This window comes from Sapajus apella, unplaced genomic scaffold, assembly GCF_009761245.1.
Source record: "Sapajus apella isolate SASKATOON/1434 unplaced genomic scaffold, GSC_monkey_1.0 scaffold14, whole genome shotgun sequence".
In the NCBI taxonomy this organism is placed as follows: domain Eukaryota; kingdom Metazoa; phylum Chordata; class Mammalia; order Primates; family Cebidae; genus Sapajus; species Sapajus apella.
This window is the reverse complement of record NW_022436954.1, coordinates 12,303,426-12,324,010: the sequence shown is the minus strand read 5'-3', so window position 1 is coordinate 12,324,010 and position 20,585 is coordinate 12,303,426. Positions and strand designations below refer to the sequence as shown.

Sequence of the window (20,585 nt, the reverse complement as noted above, 5' to 3'; positions counted from 1 at the left end):
ACTGTCCTTATTTTGCAGATCAAGAAAGAGAGAAAAATAATTTGCTTAAGCTCATGAGTGGAGAACCAGGACTTGAATTTGGGCTATCTAATCCCTAGCCCCTGCACTAATTGAAAGAAGTTCCAGTCTCCTGTCTTACACGGATTCTCTGGGTTATCTTAAGCATGTCCTGTCCTTTTCTGAAGCAGTTTCTTCATCTACATAAAGAGTCAAGTGGATTAGAACAGTGTTTTTCAAATTATAGCTCAATACCCATTAGTGGATCTCTAGCAGATTTCTTACCACAGGTTATAGTTTTCAAACGTTAAACACAGAATTATATTATTTCTAAGGACCTGCCTACCCCTGAAGTTCTCAGATAAGGAAAAGAAACTTCACAGGTATTAAAAAAACAGATTTTCATTTATTTTAGATTTTAGAGGCATGAATTATTCTTAATAGCATTAGAAGAGTTCTAATCCTTTTTTTTTTTTTTTTTAACAAATGACATCCACAGATCTTTCACAATCATCCATTTCTCAAAAATGTTGGATTTTATGGACCATTTCAGAGATAAGCAAACTGAACTAAACTTTAGGACAAACAAATAACTGTAATGGGAAAAAAGAAATGAGGTGGAACCTATAGCTTTAAAAAGTCAAAGAGACTTATAATTAATTTCAATGTATGAACATTTTTGGATCACTAAACCTACTTTAAAAATAAAACAAGACTATTGAACACTGACTGGATATTAAGTAATATCAAGCAAGTACTGTTTATTTTAGGTGTGATAATGATATTTGATAATATTAAGTAATTCTGTTAAGTTTTTAGGTGTGATAATGGTATTTTCCAATATTAAGGAACTACTATTAAGGCTGTTGTGTGTATGGCAATGGCATTACGGTTATATGTATAAACATATTTATTTATTTTAGAGATTAGTGCTAAAATATTTACAGATAAAATAACATCTGAAATTGCTTTAACATAATTATAGAAGTGAAAGGAATGAGTGGCATACATATGAAATAAGACGTGAAGAATTGATGGTTTAAACTGGTTGATGCGTATATTAGAATTCATTAAACTACTTTCTCTACTTTTGCATACTTAAATTTCTTTATAATAGAAGGTTTTTAAAAAGAAGGACAAAGAAAATGAAAACTAAGGTAGAAAGAAAACTTTTTGCCTCAGATTTTTACTCCAAATTTGAGAATTTTGAATTTTTATTCTGCATCTCTCAATTAAGCTAGAGTCCCTTGATTTTCTATTTTCTAAACTTTGCTCTAACTAGAAGCCAAAGATCCTCCTGAGCTCAAAATAAAAAGCCATTTACAATAAAGGTTATAAGAGAGAGGAAATCAGACCACTAAAAGTGGGAAGTTGCCCTCAGAAGCACCAGCTAACCAAAGTTATCAAAACCCTTCTTCCTGGGTTATGAGTTGTGGGCTTTTTTCTTCCTGTTTCTTATGAGTGCATCAACAGTCTGAGGTTATTATGCCTTTTGTCAGATTTTGTAATTTGAAGATGACTCATTTCAGTAAAGACAAATACGGGACTCCTGGAGAGTGGGGGAGTGGGAGGAGAGGGTACTAGACTGAAGACTCTATAATTATTTTCTGTGGTTCTTTACCTGTGGAGATGAAATAATATCAAATATTATCATGAAACAAGTAAAGTGAGGTCTCTGGGGGGGTCTCTATGGGTTGTACGGATTTCACTTCGAGGTAGAGTCTGCTCCTGGTTCCTCTTTATCCATCATGCCTAATGCCTATGTAATAAGGGCTTAGGTAAAACTTTCTGATTTACAAGCTGCTAGCCTCTGAGGTACTACTGCAGACTGGAAATATTTGCTCACTTGAGCCAACCTGTCCTAGATGCCATTTCTCTGCCAGCAGGAAAAGGTCCACCCCAAGTCTCAAGGCTAGTTACTGGGCAGCTGACAATTTGAAGAAACTGTTGAAGTGTGGCCATCAATAGCCTGTGGAGATGTAGCCAACTGGATAATCTGCACAAATGTTAGCTTCCAGGCTACTTGCTTGGTACTTTCTGTATTTCTGGACAAGATTTACCTAACATCTAACCTGCTCAGGAAATGCAAAACAATATAAACGTCAGTTAAATCTGGGTTACTTTGTTGGCCACAACACCAGAACTAACAAACTTCTAAAACAGGAGACCACCTTTTTGCTTAGTTTTGGTGTCAGGTATTCCCAGCAGTGACACTAACAAGTTAGTTTTTCTTAGTTTTCTCATCTTAAAAAGAAGCGGATATACCTCTGAAATACCTATTTCAGAGGGTTGCCGCAGACACTAAAATTATCAACATATGTAAAAATATCTAGTTTTTGCTTGAGTCACTAAATTTTAGTTTCCTTTTAAATTATTTGCCATGAAAGCCATTAGGTGTCCCCTCTCCCCCCCAGAAAAAAGAACTTAAAAAAAGGAAAAGAAAAAAAAAAGGAAAAAGAAAAAAGGCCCTAGCCCTAGGGGAACTCAAGGAGAAATTCACATTCTTCACCCAGGGAGGATAGGAATTTGGATTCTACCCCAAGTCCAAAATAGAGTCTAGCCCAGTATCAAGATAGATTTAACCTCCAAAGCAGTTTGGTATTTACTAAACGCTACCTCTCCCGCTTCATTAACATATCTTCCCTCCTGGTAATTTGCCCTTTACTTTTCCTCTGTTTCTCCAACTTTGAAATCACATGTCATTTTTTTTAAGACAATGTAACAATAAGCAAGATATTTTTTTGTTGCTTTTTGCACTTTTGACATACGCCATCCCCAAACACACCCCAAACCAGGACACTGTGGAATTAATACAGCTTGGAGATTGGGTAAAGTTTAGTGACTCAGTGTTAGTTAAGATGCTGGCAACAGATGTTGGCAAAGGCTATGGAATGAGTCCCAAGAATGACAAACGTTACACTACTCCAAAGGTTTGAAATCCAGGATATCTCTGGATGGATAATGTGGCTAAGAGTTCCACTGCTGGTTTTAATTGCCTTGGAGTGGAAGGAGGTAACATATTTTCAGGCCATAGTAATCTCTTCCTTTAGAATTCTTCTGAATAAAAAGCTTAGCAACAAAATCACTTGAGTTAGGTGCTATGCCTTCTTGATTTAAGACTAAAACATGAAACAAATGAAACCACTCTGGCCTTTTTCCAACCTCTACGGATCCCTCATTCTTATATTTCAAGTCCATTTTTTCTTCCTCATAACACCCCAACTCCTCTTTTGCTCTTTCTTTTCCTCCTCAAATCACATCTCCGCATTGCCTTGCTATTTGGCCACCCTATGATCTCCAGTGACCTGGATGGGGCAAAATGCTCATAATAAAACGACAATTTCAATCACAATCCAGTCCAAAAGTATTTGCCAAGAGTTTGCTCTGCGGTTAGCACCAAAGTCTCCCTCTATTTTGCCACTGCAAACAGTGAACCCATAGTTCCCCAAAACAATCATAGTTCCTCATGCTTCCCTCTTGGCAGGGCTGAGGACAGAAGTGAAAATAAAATCTTCCATTACTACCCTCGGTCTAGCCAGAAGTATGCCCTACTACACAAGTAGATCGCAGCCAAGTCTTCACTCCCTCAGAGTTTCTGCTCCAAGAAGCTCCTCACTCACCTAACTCTTCCATTGTCCTACATCCAAAATGCTCTTGTCTCACAGGCCGTGAGGAACAGCTTTGGCATGTGCTGAAGAAGAGGACCACAAAGGAACTGGATGAGACAGCATAAGGCAGCCTCTATAACCCTTTTTGGTTCCTGTATTTGCTTAGCACTTCCTCTCTTTTGATTTGGTGAGTTTTTTTTTTTTTTTTTTTCTTTTTCATAGGTTACACAGTTTTAAAAATGGGACTGATATAGAAAGTTAGATAGTAAGATCTGAGTTATGGTGGTGCATCAGCCAGGGTGATAGAGATTCAAAATTAATTTTGCAAAATTTGAGCACCTACTCTGTGCCAGGATTCATCTTGGAGTCATGGGAATGACAGATTCATACTTGTGTTTTTTCCAAGTGTAGGTACCTCACTCTAACTGAGCATCTACCTTTTTTTTTTTTTCTGTGAAGCTGGGGGACCATAGAGGCATAGTCTCCTTCATAACATTTCCATCAGAATGGATTCCATCAGGTATCCATTCCATTTTGTTGTCTTAATGTACTTATTCAGAAATTATGCTTATCAGCTTTCCAGCATGGATTGTAAATCCTTAAAAGTAAGGCAGAAGTGGATTCATGCTTGGATTCTCGGGGCCTGGCTTACTCAACAGTTCAAAATGCAAACATCTATAGGGGGGTCACAAAGAAGGAAGCCAGGTTTGATACCAGATGTTAAACTGTGTATATCTCAATTAAGCATAATCCCTGCCTAGATACATTGCCTTATAGCAATTTCTCTGGAAAGTGACACTGAGGTTAACTCTTCACCATTTTTACCACTGTGATTTTATTCACCTTTAATGAAACATTTAAAAGGCCTACTATAAAAGGCCTACTATAAAAAGGAACTATAATTACGGCCCTGTTAAATAGATTTTATCCCAGTTTTTACCAATGGTGAAATACGTTCATGCAATAGTAACTTGCTAAGATAATTAATTGGTAGCTTTGCTACCATAATCACAGATTTCAAAGTCTGTGATCTCTCCTCTAAAACACAGTGTTTTATTTTTTATTATTATTATTTTTAGAAACAAGCTCTCTCTCTCTCTCTCTGTGTCACTCAGGCTGGCATGGAATGGTGCTATCATTCATAGCTCAGTGCAGCCTCCAACTAGAACTCCTGGACTCAAGCGATCTACCCTTTTCAGCTTTTGGAGTAGCTAGGATGGCAGGTGCATGCTATCACGCCACTAGGTTAGCTTAGAAACTTTATTTTCAAATTAATTTTTTTTTTTTTTTTTAGAGAGGGCAGTCTCCCTATGTTGACCAGGCTGGTCTGGAAGCTCTGGGCTCAAGGGATCCTCCCACTTTGGCATCCCAAAACGCTAGAATTTCGGGAGTGAGCTACCACATCCAGCCCATTGTGGCCTTTTTTTTTTTTTTTTTGAATAATTCATTCTCCATTCCACTGTCTGTACATTTTTTTAAAGGGGATTTCTCCTCTGTATTACTTTGGGCATCCATTGGATGTCAGTACTGTTCCTTCCAAAACTCTGCTCACTGCAAACTCAATCTGAAAAAATTTCCATTGACACTATGCCAAACAATTATTACAAATGAAAATGACATTAGTCATATGAAAGGGCAAAATAGTAGAGAATATAAAACATTTGTCCAACATGAAGTGGCATCTGAGTCAAAATACTGGAAGGAAAAATGTATTTCAGCACTTGTCCACAGTTTAACTGAATGATTAATATGAAATTTAGAATTGGATCCCCAGATCTTGTTTCCATCTTCTTTCTTCTGGGGATTTTAGCCCCGGATGCTTTATTTTCCAGGGGTAAAGGGTGTTCTTGCGAATCGTTCCCTGATTGTAATGGATGAAAGGAAGAAAGAAATGGGAGAGGCCCACTGCATCACCAACTGCAACGGAAACACCTTTTGATGAATCACACACTAGTGGGCAGAAAAGTAACTTCTGATAAAGTTGCTATTGTATAAACAGATGGCTTGCGGCCGCAGAGCTTAAGAGACCTTCAACTTATCCGTGTAGGTCACCAGAGTCACGTAACAACCCTTTCTGCCTCCCTCCAGGTCAGGCACCGCAGCCAAGTTAAGCAACTGACGCCAGCTCCTAGGTGCCTGAACAAGGTCTAGTAGAAAAGCAACTTTACAATTCGTATCGAAAATTTTATTAAGAGCCAACTGAGTAGTGAGCCTTCTGCTAGGGCCCCAAGGACCCGAGGGAACTATATTCAGCCCCTGACCTCCAGGAGTTCACAGGTGACTCATACACAGGACGAGATCAATACTATAGACATGAACGCTAGCTAGCCAGTCCCAGAGGAGGTGTCATGTGACCAAACCAACGTTAAGTCTGGGCAATTAGGCAGCCACCCGGAGAAAGCTACGCCAACGTCTAGATAAAAAGTAAGAAAAAGTAGAAAAAAACCCTCCCATCGGACTAGCAACTGGCTCAACACTTGAGCCCGGATGTACAGCAGCCGTCGCGACCTAACCCGGAAACACTGCCTCCTTAAAAAAAAAAAAAAAGTAAATTCAGACTGCGGAAAGTAAACTACCTTTCCCGGCGTGAATCAGTCAGAACCTCCCAGCATCCTCTCCACCTCTGGTTTACCATCTATTTTCCTAAAGCCTAGGCGAAATAGGACTTCATCTCCCACAATGCCCTTGGTTAAGTTAACGATGCGCATGTGCCAGGAGGCGGGCCCTCGTTGCCCCCACAACCCCGCCTTCGTTCTACCGCCGCCATTTTTTTCAGAGACTTTCATCCGGCAACCGACGGGGCTTTTTTTCTTAAAGGAGAAGCAACAGCTCAAAATATTACCCCCTTCTCCCCGCAAGATCTGGCGGCGCTGGGGACAGAAAGGCCAGAGACACGAAACTGGGGTAGGGTGGAAGCGGAATAACGCCTAGGCTACTTCTGCGGCCTGAAGAAGGACAGAAAGAGCCCTTAGGGAGGCAGGTGCGCGCGCAGCCAGCCTAGGGTGTGCATGAGGCGGGGAGAGGTGCGATTTCTTCTCACCCGCCTCCCTCGCGAGATCTATCCCTCGCACTGCCCCTAGAGCGCATTGAACTCCGGAGGGGGGAAAAAGGTCACTTTGGGATTGTCGCGAGACACCGCCGTTTAACGGTGAGAACGGGTGCGCGAGGAAGGAAACCTCGCGCCCTCCCTTGTAGCCGTTTCCTGATTGGCTCTAGGAAGGGGTGGGGGAGGGAGCCTGGAACGTCGCTGCGTGTAAGACCGCGAGGGGCGGGGTGAAGAAGCCTGTCTTCCTCTCCGATTGGCTCTCTGAGCGTCAGTAGCGGGCGCGCGCGCGCGCCGCCAGCGGTAGCGGACCTTGAGTGGCAGGGGGCGGGGGGGGCGCCCTCCGAGCCGGGCGGAGGGGAGGGGGGAAAGAGGAGCGCAGGGTGAGAGTGAGCCGGAGGCTTCGGGAGGCGAGGGGGCGGGGGGAGCAGCGCGGAGGCCGCCGCCTCCCCCTCCGCCGCCTGGGATTAGGGGGTGGGGGACGGACAAGCCCCGATGCCGGGGGAGACGGAAGAGCCGAGACCCCCGGAGCAGCAGGACCAGGAAGGGGGAGAGGCGGCGGCGGCCAAGGAGGCTCCGGAGGAGCCCCAACAACGGCCCCCTGAGGCGGCCGCGGCGGCGCCTACAGGGACCACTAGCAGCCGTGTGCTGAGGGGAGGTCGGGACCGAGGCCGGGCCGCTGCGGCCGCCGCCGCCGCCGCTGCCGCTGTGTCCCGCCGGAGGAAGGCCGAGTATCCCCGCCGGCGGAGGAGCAGCCCCAGCGCCAGGCCTCCCGACGTCCCCGGGCAGCAGCCTCAGGCCGCGAAGTCCCCGTCTCCAGTTCAGGGCAAGAAGAGTCCGCGACTCCTGTGAGTAACAGTCTTTCAGGCGGTGGGAAAGACCCCCCTCTGTCCGTACGCAACCCTCTCGGCTCCCGTAGCGCCAGCTCCACGTGACATCCTGCCTGCTCTGCCCCCTGCCGGTTCCGCACGCCAGATGTCACACCGTTTCCCCGGGAGCTTCTATCCCTCCTCTGCGCTACCCTCCCTTCACCCTCGTACCCTCCTGTCGGGCTGCTTCCCCACTCTCCGAAATCATCCTGGGATACACCCCTGCACTCGCTAGTGACCCACCTCTTCCCTGCAGCCCCAGGCTTATCTCTCTGGCATCTGCACCCCCTTTGTTAACCTATTCCTTTCCCTTAGGCGGCTCTCCAGTGTTACATCACTTGCCCATTAGGAAATCCACAGCGTTATCATAGCAGTCAAAAATGTGCCCCCCTTTTCGCGTTAGTTAGCCCAAGAGCCAGCTGTACTAGTATGTTTATGTAGCTTTTTTTCACTCTTCTAAATTTTCACAGCACTATTCTTTCTTTGGAGAAATTGCTTATGGTCAGGATAAAAACGCGGTACTGCCACAATTTTAAGTCTTAAGTCTTTCATGTAAAATTACATAAGTATTCTTCAATGTTTGTTTTTACCAAGTGGCATATGTTTTATCTTTGTGTTTCGTATTTTTAAATGTAGGAACTTCATCCTTAAAATTAGTATCATCTGAAAGGAATTCCTTTATTACCTAGAGGTGATAGAGGGAACACGTGGCCAGGAGCATTGTTTTAAATTGTTCGTTAAAATAATACTCACATGTCAAGAATACTGAAGCACACAAGGTTGTGAATTCTAGATATCACATTAACTATTGAATTCATACTGAAAACATTATTAGTGACCTTTGACTTTCAAGTGAAAACAAACTGGTAAAAACAGAGAAAATTGGAGTGAGGGGGAGTCAGTTTTAAGTGTTCCCTTTTCTCCAGTAGAGTTAGTGCCAAGGTTTGGCTTACACCAGAGCTAATAGGTTAAAACTTGAAACAGAACTGGTCCAAAATTAAGAGGTAAGTCTGTGTCTTGGCATGCTTGCCTTACAAGTCTCTCAGAAAGAGGAGTAAAATTCAGAGGTAATCATATTGTGGTATTAGATTTGCTTTCAGATTTTTGAATGTCAATTAAGTAAACATAATTGAGAATTTATTGTAAAAACTGCAAGTCCGTCGACAGCAAAAATTGTACTTACAGATTCAGCTGCAATTAGAATTCTAATTGCGGTAGATGCATTTCATTTTACAAAAATTTTATAGTTCTACATTTGTTTAATCTCATAAATTTGAAAAGATACCTGTATATCATTGGCCTCATTTAGATATGAATTCCTTGAGCAAACTCCTTAACCTACTCATGCTTTAGTTTCCTTAACTATAGAGGGTAGTCTCTACAACGTGAGTTATTGAGGATTAAATACAGCATGCGAAGCACTAGATACAGTGCCTGTTACATAGTAAATAGTACAAGTTGCCGTTTTCAGTAATGTTGGGATGGTAGAGCAGTGAGCAGTTTGTAGTGATGTTTTTCATGTAAATTATGCAAAACATGATTTTTTCATTTTACTGCACATAGGGTAATACTTAAAATATCTTTAAAATTTCCTTTTATTCTGACCTACCACTTGAAAGTTAAATATACCTATATCTCAAGATAATTATATCTAAAATAGTACCTGCTGTTTAATTTTTCTCTTTTTTTTTTTTTTTTTGAGATGGGAGTCTTGCTCCCTCTCTCAGGCTGGAGTGCAATGGTGGGATCTCGGCTCACTGCAGCCTCTGCCCCCGGGGTACAAGCCATTTTCTTGCCTCAGCCTCCTGAGTAGCTGGCATTACAGGTGCCCGCCACCAAGCCCGGCTAATTTTTATAATATTAGTAGAGATGAGGTTTCACCATATTGGCCAGGTTAGTCTCAAACTTTTGACCTCAGGTGATCCACCCACCTCGGCCTCCCAAAGGGCTGGGATTATAGGCGTGAGCCGCCACGTCCGGCGTGCTGTTTAATTTTTGAAGGAAAAAAAATAATTTTTATCTGTTATAGTGGTTTTACCTGCCGTCGTGATTTATTTTTACCGTAACTCTTGGCAGCAAAGTACTAGTGACGCTTTAATTCTATATAAATGTTACTGTGGTAATTGGATGAAGATGACATAATTAAATATCTTCATTTTTTTCTGCACAGTGTTTCTTGTGAGGGGGAAGAAATAAGTCTGAATTCTTAGTGCCCCCCCAATCCAATATCATAAAAATAGTAGTGACAATGGTATTATTCTTTCAGCCCCAAAATTATACCTTGACTGTGTTTTTGATCAGGTTGTTAAACAAATTTTCATCATAATAGAGTTTTTTTTTTTAAACGCATTTTTGCCTTGCTTCATAATCTGGAAATCAAAGGAATGCTAAAGCATTTTAGCTTGACAAACTTGTTTGATCAGTAGCTGGACCTGGTACTATGCTGAACTAGGGGGTAGAAAGAAAAATGAGACATGGCCCTCATCTTCAAGGACCTTGCAGTGTAAGGGAAAGTTGCATTATTAGTGGAGATTTGTCAAATGGATGCATGGCATACAAATTTTCAGTCTTAAAATTCGTTTTAAGACTTAATTTTTTCTACTTAATTTAATCCTTTAAGATATTCGAGAGGTTTTGAGCCCAAACCCTGGTCTAGTATCTTTTGACTTTTGATTCTTTTCTATTTTCCAAATGACATTTTGACAATTTAAAAAGAAGATTTATTCTGTATTACTTGTTCACTTTCGTTCTTTTTTCATATCCCAGCTTTTCCCCCTATAAAATCTTAGTAATTAGCTGTTGAATCTACATTGGATTCCATTAATTAAAGTGATAGTAAAGTATGTCATAGTTTAAAAGATCGAGAAATAGATAGATTTCAATTAGTTGAAACCTCTGTTCCCATTGAAAGGCAAAATAATAGAATGGATAAAGCACTGGATTTTAGTCAGAAAGTTTTATGTTCCAGCTTTGTACTGTGCAGTAAGTGATCTTGAGCAAGTCGCTTAACCTCTTTAGATGTGCTTCATTTATAATTGATATTTTATGGATTCGTGAGATGAGCTTTATAGTTGATATTTAGCTTACAGTTTTTATAATCTGGTGTTTATGACAACTTCTTTTTGCAATGAAATATTTGGAGGTGATTGGGAAGAAGTTATTTGTGGATGGAGGTGAAATAAATTTTTTATTGCCTGTACTTAAGAGAAAGTTAAATGCTAGAATTATGATAAATTGAAGCACAGAAAGTAGAAAAAATAAACAAAATTTGAAGAAAGTTTATGTATCCATACTAAGACTGATCATTTGCTGTATTTTAGCCAGTAAATTAGTTATTTCAAGTGCACGTGTTTATATACTCTTTAAATTTTGAAATAAATACACTCTACAAGAAATCTAGTAGCATTAGTATAGTATAGCATTAAACAATTTTTAAGACTAGGTTAAAATGCATAAGGCTTTGTTTCATTCTTACATATAATAGCCCTTCGTTTATCCTGTGCATTCCGGAACTTAAAACTAGTGACAAATACTCTTTAAAAATTCTAATTTTGCTGTTGAGTAACCATATTAGCAGATACTGAATATTTTTAGGTATCTTCCTTCAGATTCAGATTAAGGAAAGTATTTTTATTTTCTGGTGTGTGAAATTCCATTTTTTGTATATTTTCTTGCTAAAATTAAATCAGTAATAAACTTTTAGGTGACCTTGCTATTTCCCTTTTGAAGGTCATGGATAGTGAGGATGAAGAGGTGGTAATGTTCTGAATTGGAAAAACTTATAGCCCGTTGCAGAAACCTTCAGTTGTACAAGACTGAAATCCTGAGTGATGAGGATATTAGAGTAATCAGTATGATCATAGTAACATTGAACCAACTCTAAAGGTTTTGGGGAAAGTTTGTTATCTAATTTTTCAAAAAGTTAACAATTATTTTTGCAGTTAAGATAGGATGATTAGCAGTTCTGGTGTGTTAATTGGGACATTGGTAATATGATTTAAAATAAAATTACAATACCAGTCTTTTTTTTTAAAAAAGGTATGGAACAATGATAGCTATTCTCTAAGTAGAATGGATTTTGTATTATATTTTGGCTTCTGTATTTGCCTGGGTATTCATTTATAACATATTGTAACATAATAGAGTCTTTACTATATTAAGTTTACTTTCAGAAGGAGGAACAACAAAAAAACATTGTACTGTTCAGAGATACTCTGTGGTATCTATATGATAAACATTCAGGGCCTGTTGACTTTTGAATTTTAGTAGTAAGTATAGGGAAGTTTATTATACTATCCTCACCAGTTATGTATGAGAGAAATCTTCCCAGATTAAAAACCTGGGAATATATATGATTTTTTTTGTTGTTGTTTGGGGTTTTAAAAAAAATCTTTAGGCTTTAATAATTTTTAAGCTCTTTACTGTTGCTTTTTAATTTGTAAAGTGCAAGTTATATTTACTTGTGGGGTTCATCTATGGTCTTTTTACAAGTAGATTTTGATTTGGGTTGATCAATTTTAGGGCCTTTTGAAAAGTTGATTAAGTTTTTTTTATTAAAATACACAAAGTAGGGAAAATAACATAATGAAACCACAGTATTTATCACTTAGATGCAATAGTTACTGAGATTTTGCCATGCTTGCTATGTCTATTCCTTGTTTTGTCAGAAGTATTTTAAAGCACATCCCAAACATTGTCATTTCATCTCTAGTTAGTACATTTATGTAAAATAAGAACATTTTCTTATATAACCTTTTAATATAACAAAATTAGTAATGTTTTCTTTGTATCAATATCTTAGTTAAAAACAGCTGTTTTGAATGATATTCTAGATCTGTGCTATCAGTTATGATAGCCACATGTGGCTGTTTAAGTTTACATTAATCAAAATTAAAAATACATTTTCACAATTACATGAACTGTTTCAAGTGCTCAGTAGCCACATGCAAATACTATATTGGACTGTGCAGATATGCTTCCATCACTGATGAAAATTCTGTTGGACAACACTGGTCTAGATGCTTTCTATATCACTTTTAAGGTGAACCTGAAAGAGATAAATATTTATATTTTCAGAAAATGTACAAGATTGCTCATTAATGTTTGATTCTTATTTCTTTCAGATGCATAGAAAAAGTAACAACTGATAAAGGTAAGACTTGGTCATTCATACCTCTAGCGTACATTACGTTGATTATTGTATAATCTGTTAGAAAGCCTCATTATTCAAATTAGTTCTCATTTAAAAGTAACTTTTATTTGGTAAAAAAATTACTGCAGTTGTTAGAATAGAATCTGTTTAGATGACAGCAGTTTCGGAGAATAGAGTATGTTGGCATTATTTAGAAACCTAATGACAAATCAGAATGTTTGATAGTAATTTACTGTAATTTTTTTAAGCCTTTTTTTTTTTTAAATGAAATAACAGACTGGAATGATACACAGTCTACAAAGTAAAGTGAAGGCAAAAATCTTTATGCTAGTGTAGACCCAGATTATTATTGCAGAGTGAAGAATGCTGAGTGTTCTAAGAATTCAGCCTGGTGAACAATTAAATTAGGTCAATATTAGGTCATTTTTCTTTAAATTTGAGTGCACATCAGATGTATGTATTAAATATAGTTTTCTGTTTTCCTAGATTATGATGGGAAGCTAATGTTCAGTTTTCAATACCTTTTAAAATGCCTGATTCTGGCTTTATAGATTAGGTTATTAAAATTGTCTTAACATGTTGGACCAGTTGCTTATTCATTTCATTTTTGTTCCTTGATGTTAAATTCAAACACACAACATCCTCCTTAAAACTGTAACAAGCATGCTTTTAGGCACATTTCATTTATTGTGTATGATCTTCACCTAGTCCTGACACAGTTTCCAAACTCCTGGAATCCACTTAATATCTGAGAGTCAACTGGTTAGTTTTTAAGGTCTACTTATAGCCTGCTACTATTTCTATAAAAGAATATATGTGTATGCATTTTATATATCAATATGTGTATAATATGTACATGAGAATCTTAAGTTTTTTCTGTTCTTCATAAAGAATTATTCGAGAACATATAAGGCAAGTTTAAAGCCTGGATTTTGTGCTGTGTGGAAGAATGATAGCGTAATTAAGAACCAATAACTTGAATTGGTGGTGGCTGCTTTGTAAATAAGTAGGTTTCAGTGCTGAAGTTTCTTGTTTCTCTGAATTTTGGAATCTTAAGGCTAATATTTCATAGTATACCAGGCAGAAGTTTTTCATACCTGGATTTTTTTTTTTTTTTATGTCAAAAGCTTTGCGTGATTGTTTTGTCTAGCAAATTTTTTATTTCTGTTGTTGGTACTCAGAAAATAGGTTATGTCTGCCAAAAATTGAAGGTCTCACATTCCTTATTCAGAGATCAATTTGGAGATTTTATAATGTGAAGAAAACGTAATGACAGGTAACAAGTCTAAAGCATTCTGATTAAAAAAAAAGCAGCCTTTGTCAAGAGCTGAAATTACCTTATGTGTTCAAAGAAATCACGATTGGCTGCCTTGAGGCAAAATTGAAGAAAGGTGGAAATTTTGAGCCCATTTTGGGGAGAAAAGTAGATGACCTTTGTGTAGATGGATTTTTTTTAGTTTATTAAGTAGAGACAGTGTTTAGCCAGGCTGGTCTTAAACTCCTGGCCTCAAGTGATCCGCCTGCCTCATGTGTAGATGTCGGCATATTGGCATGTTTCATGATTGTGCAGCTGTGGGGAGATTAAAACTACATTCTGGATAATTTGATCTGAAAATCAGTCCCACTTTAATCTACTTTTTAAAGGCCCTGGATCTAGATACTCTGAAATGTCAATCTTCATCTCTATTAGTTTACCTGTTAAGGTAACTGTTCAGCTCTATGAACAGTACATAGGTATATAAGAACTGTAACTTACATTCATATAAGATGAATGAAGAAAGAAATGGAGGCTCGGGTAGTCACTTTTTCCTGTTCTGTTTAGTATTTAAAATTTACCATATTTCTCTTCTTCTGGTCATTTAACTTCTCAGTTATTCTCTTATTCTGGAATAGTCCTCATGTTCAGTCTGCTAAATTTTAACTGGAATAACCCATGCTCATTTCAAAAGTTAAGGGTTTTTCAAAACTTTAAACAGGTTTTATTTTTTAGAGGTATGACTTGCCCTCTGTTGTATTAGTGTTGAAAAGATGTCTTCAGGATTGTTTTTGCTCTTATTTACTCAAACCATCTAGAAATTGTATGCCTTCCTTGAGTTGAAAAGAAGAACCTATGATTTACACATAAACAATATTGCACACACACAGTATGCAACTTTTTTTTAAATTGTTGCAAAGTGCTACATTCACTTTTTTCAGACTGAAATAATAACAAAGAAACATCAGTATTAGTTTGTGTTTTTGCTACCCTTTTTTAACCCCGATTGGTATATAAAACAAATGGAAAGCTACTGTGGTAAAATGTTGTTCATTCATTCATTCAACAAGTAATTGTTGAGCATCCACTATGTGTCTGGCGCTATTCTAGGCACTAGATTATACTGGTAATCAAATACGTGAAATAAGTCAAAAGAGCGTAATAATGTCTGATGAAGGTGGAGTTGGGAAAGCTAAGTTTAAATGAAGTGATAAGGGAAGACTTTTTGGAGGTGACATTTGAAATTACACCTGAATATGCAGATAGTTAATTTGGACAAGGAGCATTCCACACAGAAGTTAAAAAGGAAAAAAAAGCTTCAAACTTGAAAGCTTAGTTTACCATTGCCAGAGGATTATCTTCATCATTGTGGAGTTTTCAAGAGTGTTGGCTGAAATTTTAAGGGATGGAGGCCTAGTTCCTTTTTAACTTGGCTTTATGTTTTGTTTCTCTGTTTTTTTGAACCAATGTTGTACTTAGGATTATAAAATAAAAGAATGGCCTACCTACAACCTAATTTTTGGTTATCCCAGTGTTAATTTATTTCACTTTCTAACCTTTGACTAGATATATTGTGAAGCCTAATTGTTTTTTTCTCCCATCCCTTGTGTCCTTAATAATGAATAATAGTTAAAACTGCCATCAAGATAAAACATCATAAAAATGGAGACTGGAATACCTTAATATTTATTAAAATATTTCTTAAATGTTTAATGGAATGATAGTAAATGCTGCAGAATCAAGTGGATGTGGGCAGTGCTTAAGTCATTATTAGATAGGTTATTAATGGCAGAACTTTTTAGAAACTCTGGTTTTTGAGTTATGTGCAGTGTAAATACCAACAATTTTGCAGTGATTACTGAACCTATTTGACTTATAAGACCCCCTTTTTAAAGAACATTTCATAAAACTGGAGTTTAATGGAAAACATACTTGGAAATACTGTATGCTTGAAAATTTGATTGTGTAAAACTCTGGACTTCAAACTTTTATTCAAAATCATTTTACTCTTTTCAGTTGCTCTTCTGAAATAGTGATGCTTGACAGTGATTACTGAGAGCTTCTGACTTACGTGTAGTCAGAGGAAAAGAAAAAAAGTCATCAAATTCATAACAGATCTAGGCATTTACTTAGATTATTTGGAGCTTAACTGTTAAGTATTCACCTTATCTAGTTTATCATAATCAGCACACTATCTAGAATTATTACTAAAATATTATTTTTTTTTCCTCCTATCTGGATGACATCTTCAGTTTTTTTTCTTACATTGATTTAGTCTAATTTATAGATTATGCCTCTGTGCTCCGTTTTTTAAAATTAGAATTAATTTATTATTAACAGTTTTCATAGATTTCCACAGTTTTATTTTACCTGTATTGAAATGTCTTTGATTATCTTATCCTTTCAAATCAGTCTCTTGCATCCTGTTCATCTTGGCCTCTTGTCAGCTTGCAACCCCAACATAACATTGACTGTTTCTACTTCCTTTACTTATAGGTCTCTTTTATAGTATACTTTTTTGTTGGTTTTTCTTTCTTTCTAGTTTAAAGAATATTTTTATTATTTCTTAAAATATAGAAGACACATTTTTATGCTTTTTTTCCCAGTCCAGTGAGAAAATCTAACTTTTGTGATTCTTACCATTGTATACAAAAGGCAGATAGGAGGATATACTGAGAACATTGTCTTCACAATTCTTTCTTGAAAGATTTTAAATCTTCTTGCTAATGACCCAGGTTTTTTAGTCAAAATAAAATCTTGCAGATTTTGAGTAGAAAAGAGTTCTGGAAGGAAAATCTGTAGGTGAGAAAGGGTGTGTATAACCCCGGTCTTAACCCTCAGATAGGCTTTTAGATTTTTTGTTGTTTGTTTTTGAGACAGGGAATCACTCTGTTACCCAGGCTGGAGTGCAGTGGTATGATCATGGCTCACTGCTGTATTAATCTCCTGGGATCAAGCCGTCCTCCTGCCTCAGCCTCCCAAGTAGCTGGGACTACAGAAATGTGCCACCATGCCCAGCTAATCGTTTTTAATTTTTTTTGTAAAGACAAGGTCTCATTGTGTTGCCTAGTCTTGTCTGGAACTCCTGGGCTCAAGCAGTCCTCTTGCCTTGGCCTCCCAAAGTGCTGGAATTTATAGGCATGAGCCATTGCTCCGGCCTGTTAGTTTTAACTGAAATATGCTCCTGTACAAATTAAATGATACTGTTCTAAATTTAAATATAAGTTAAAAACATCAACAACAACAAACTGAGATTAGCTAATATTTGAAAGCTGACTTTACTAATTATTTATGGAAAACAAAGGGCAGCTAATGATAGAAATACACAGAATAGTTCAGTTAGGTTTCAGAAACTCAAGTTTCTGATAGTATTATAATAATATTCAAGCCTCAGAGGCTAAATACATTAGATAAGCATTTTTATTTGTCCTTTTCTTCTGATCCTTTATCTTAAGGTAGCAGTAACTAAATTATTTGTCTTAGCATGAGAGTGATTTACTCAGACATCTTGTTCTATGTTGGATATGGCCCAGAACCTTTAATTCATTTTTCTAGTTCAGACATCCACACCTCCTTTGGTTCTTCCTTTTGTATTGTTAATTTCCTACAAATAGATACATGTCATTTATCATATATGTGGATTGTGATGTAGGCTTAAAAAACCTTGATCATCAGCTTTTAGTTTTGTGATTGTCTATCAGGTAAATGAGTCATAACTTTACAATATTTGTCTATTACAGTTCAACGTAAAGCCATCTTCGACACAGTTATAAGCTTATTCTGTTATATTTGTTATTTTACATCGAGATCCCTTTTCTTGCCAAGACCACTTGAGAGTTAGAGCAGAATGCCTTGATAGAAGAAAACTGAAGCAGAAGAAACTTAAAATCCTTGGTGGGGAAACCCATATTCAGCCAGTATAAATCCAAAGCCTTTAAGAGAGACTTGTCTCTATGTGAGGGCATAACCAATCCTCACTTTGAGATGACCCTGAGTGGATAAGAATTTCTGACAAAAAGGAATTGCCGCCAACTCTTAAGTTCAAGAAGGAAGACGCTTCTCTGAATTTAAACCAGCCAGATTAATCTAATGCTATCCAGGCAAAGACTTCTTTAGCTTTATAACAAAACCATTTAAAAACTTACTGACTTAAAACGCAGCAATTTATTATTTGTAGGTTGGGGCGTTCCCCCCTCCTCATTGGTCATTCAGTTCAGACTTGTTTTGTATTATGGTGGTTGCAGGGCAGTGTTCTACAATGCTGAAGGCATTAACTGCAAGGCGTCTTGAAACCATCCCCATAGTATAAAAGATAGTTTAACAAAAATCAATTGTATTTTTATATATTAGCAACAAACAGTAGAAATTGAAGTTATAAAACCAAAAATTGATGTTAGTATTTACAACCCCATAAACAAGATATATTTCTCCATTACTTAGGTCTTTAATTTCACTCAGCAGTGTTTTTATACTTTTCAGTGTACAGGTCTTTATCCCCAAGTATTTAATATTTTTTGATGCTATTAGCTTAGATTAATCGGGATTCTCACTGTGTTTAAGAGTGGGATTGATTTTTTAAGAAAGAAGAGGTGACTGGATGCGTTGTGGGTATGCAGCCATGACTGCTATACATTTATATTCCATTATTTAACCATTACCTAACTAAAGGGCATTTGATACTTGTTTTTGTTTTTGTTTTCCTGAGATTACAGGTGATTTTTAGAGAAATTCTATTAAAATATACTATACATATACAGAAATGCACGTATTATAAGTGAGCAGACTGTGACTATTCCCAAGGGGTGCCCAATCATGTAACCATTACTGAGCTGAAGAAAGAAAACATAATCGGTGTTTTGGAAACACCTTTATGCCCCTTCAAGTTAACCACCTCCATGTGTAACCACCATTTTGACTTTAAATAGCAGAAATTAGTTTTGCCAATTTTTAAATTTTACGTAAATGGAATAATACAGTAGGCACTCTTTTGTATCTGATTTATTTTGGTCGTCATTTTGTGATAAGTGTTGTGTTTGTCATAGATGGTAGATGGTTAATTTTAGTTGCTGTATAGTGTTCCGTTGTGGGAATATACTACAGTTTATTGTTGATGGACATTTGGGTAGTTTTCAGTTATTAGTCTTTATGACTAGTACTGTGATGCATATTTTTAAAATAAAATGTTATTGGGGTATAATTTACATATTCTAAAATTCATGCATTTCAAATGTGCAATTTATTGATCTGGGTACATTTTATGAATTGCACACCTATCATCACAATACAGTTTTAGAACTTTTTCTTCACCCTAATTATGTCCTTCATGTCTGTTTATAGTTAATCCTTATTCTTACCCTCCACCCTAGGCAACTAGTGATTACTTTCTGTCTGTATAGATTTGTTTTTTTCTGGGCATTTTATGTAAATGGATTCAGACTTACAGTTTATGTTTATATATAGGAAGCATTGCATGCAGGCAAGACATATTTGTATCCAGAGTCTATTCCAGTAAGGACAAAGCATTGCCACTTCCATGGTGGAAGTGGTCCATTGTAGTGAACCTTATCCCAGATGAGCTGGCTGATCACCCCAGGGAATGGTGCTATATCAGGGACTTGGTGTTGGTCTCTGTTGCTGGCACACTGGGCACTTAACAGTGGCTATAGCCAGGTCAGCCTTGGTACAACTCACTCTGGATTTGGTTTTCAGCAATCTTAGATTTGCAACTATAGTAGTATTTTCAGGGAAGACATAGAAATGGTGAGGTCATTTTTGTGGTGCTTGAGCTGGGTATTTGAATCCCTGAGCACATTGTTTTCCTTTTTTATTTTCTTTGAGAGGGAGTTTCACATCTTGTTGCCCAGCCTGGAGTGCAGTGATGGGATCTTGGCTCACTGCAACTTCTGCTTCCCAGGTTCAAGTGATTCTCCTGCCTCAGCCTCCTGAGTAGCTGGGATTATAGATGCGCACCACCACAGCCAGCTAATTTTTTGTAGTTTTTTTAGTAGAGACGGGGTTTCACCATGTTAGCCAGGCTGGTCTTGAACTCCTGACATCAGGTGATCCCGCCTGCCTTGGCCTCCCAAAGTGCTGGGATTACAGGTGTGACCCACTGCACCTGGCCCACACATTCTTTTCTTTATCCACTTTGTGTTTTCTAATTAGGAGCAACCAGCTAATTTCATTATATCATTACTTTGGCCGGATGTTCTAAGGTATCAAATACATGATCTTTAAAAAGAAGGAAATTCTGTCATTCCTGACAACATGGATGGAACCAGAGGACATTATGCCAAATGAAATGAACCGAGCACAGAAAGATACACTGTATGGTTTCGCTTATATGTGTAATCTAAATAAGTGTCTCATAGAAACGTTACTGGAGGCTGGGGGGTTAGGAGGCGGAATGAGAAAAGAGGAGATGGAGATGAAAAGGTACATACAAACTTTCAATTAAATTGGGAGAGTAGGTTGCAGTGATCTGTTGCACTGTGTATTAGTCTCTTTTGAGTTACTAGAAAGGAATACGTGAGACTGAGTGATTTATAAAGAAAAGAGTTTTATCTGACTCATAGTTCTGCAGGCTGTACAAGCATGGCCAGCATTGGGTATACTTCTAGAGAGGCCTTCAGAAGCTTTTGCTCATGGTAGAAGGTGTAGG

General features: G+C 37.8%; 2 protein-coding genes across 6 annotated transcripts in view; one reads left to right on the top strand and one right to left on the bottom strand.

Moving 5' to 3' along the window:
- LPXN (leupaxin) overlaps window positions 1-6,755 on the bottom strand; it is a 42,441-nt gene extending 35,686 nt beyond the window's left edge. For 2 of the 3 annotated variants that reach the window (XM_032282122.1, XM_032282123.1), the window contains exon 1: window positions 3,618-3,800. In XM_032282122.1, coding sequence (XP_032138013.1) covers window positions 3,618-3,630 — 13 coding nt within the window. In that variant the 5' untranslated portion in view covers window positions 3,631-3,800. Of the gene's footprint in view, window positions 1-3,617; window positions 3,801-6,181 lie in introns of those variants that run through there. The other variant, XM_032282124.1, reaches the window with a different exon arrangement.
- Window positions 6,756-6,844: 89 nt separating this feature from the next.
- The window catches only part of ZFP91 (ZFP91 zinc finger protein), a 44,301-nt gene continuing 30,560 nt past the window's right edge, over window positions 6,845-20,585 (top strand). Inside the window, exons 1-2 of one of the 3 annotated variants that reach the window (XM_032282121.1) lie at window positions 6,845-7,496; window positions 12,641-12,669. In XM_032282121.1, coding sequence (XP_032138012.1) covers window positions 7,144-7,496; window positions 12,641-12,669 — 382 coding nt within the window. In that variant the 5' untranslated portion in view covers window positions 6,845-7,143. The remainder of the gene's footprint in view (window positions 7,497-12,640; window positions 12,670-20,585) is intronic. The other 2 variants (XM_032282120.1, XM_032282119.1) reach the window with 2 other exon arrangements.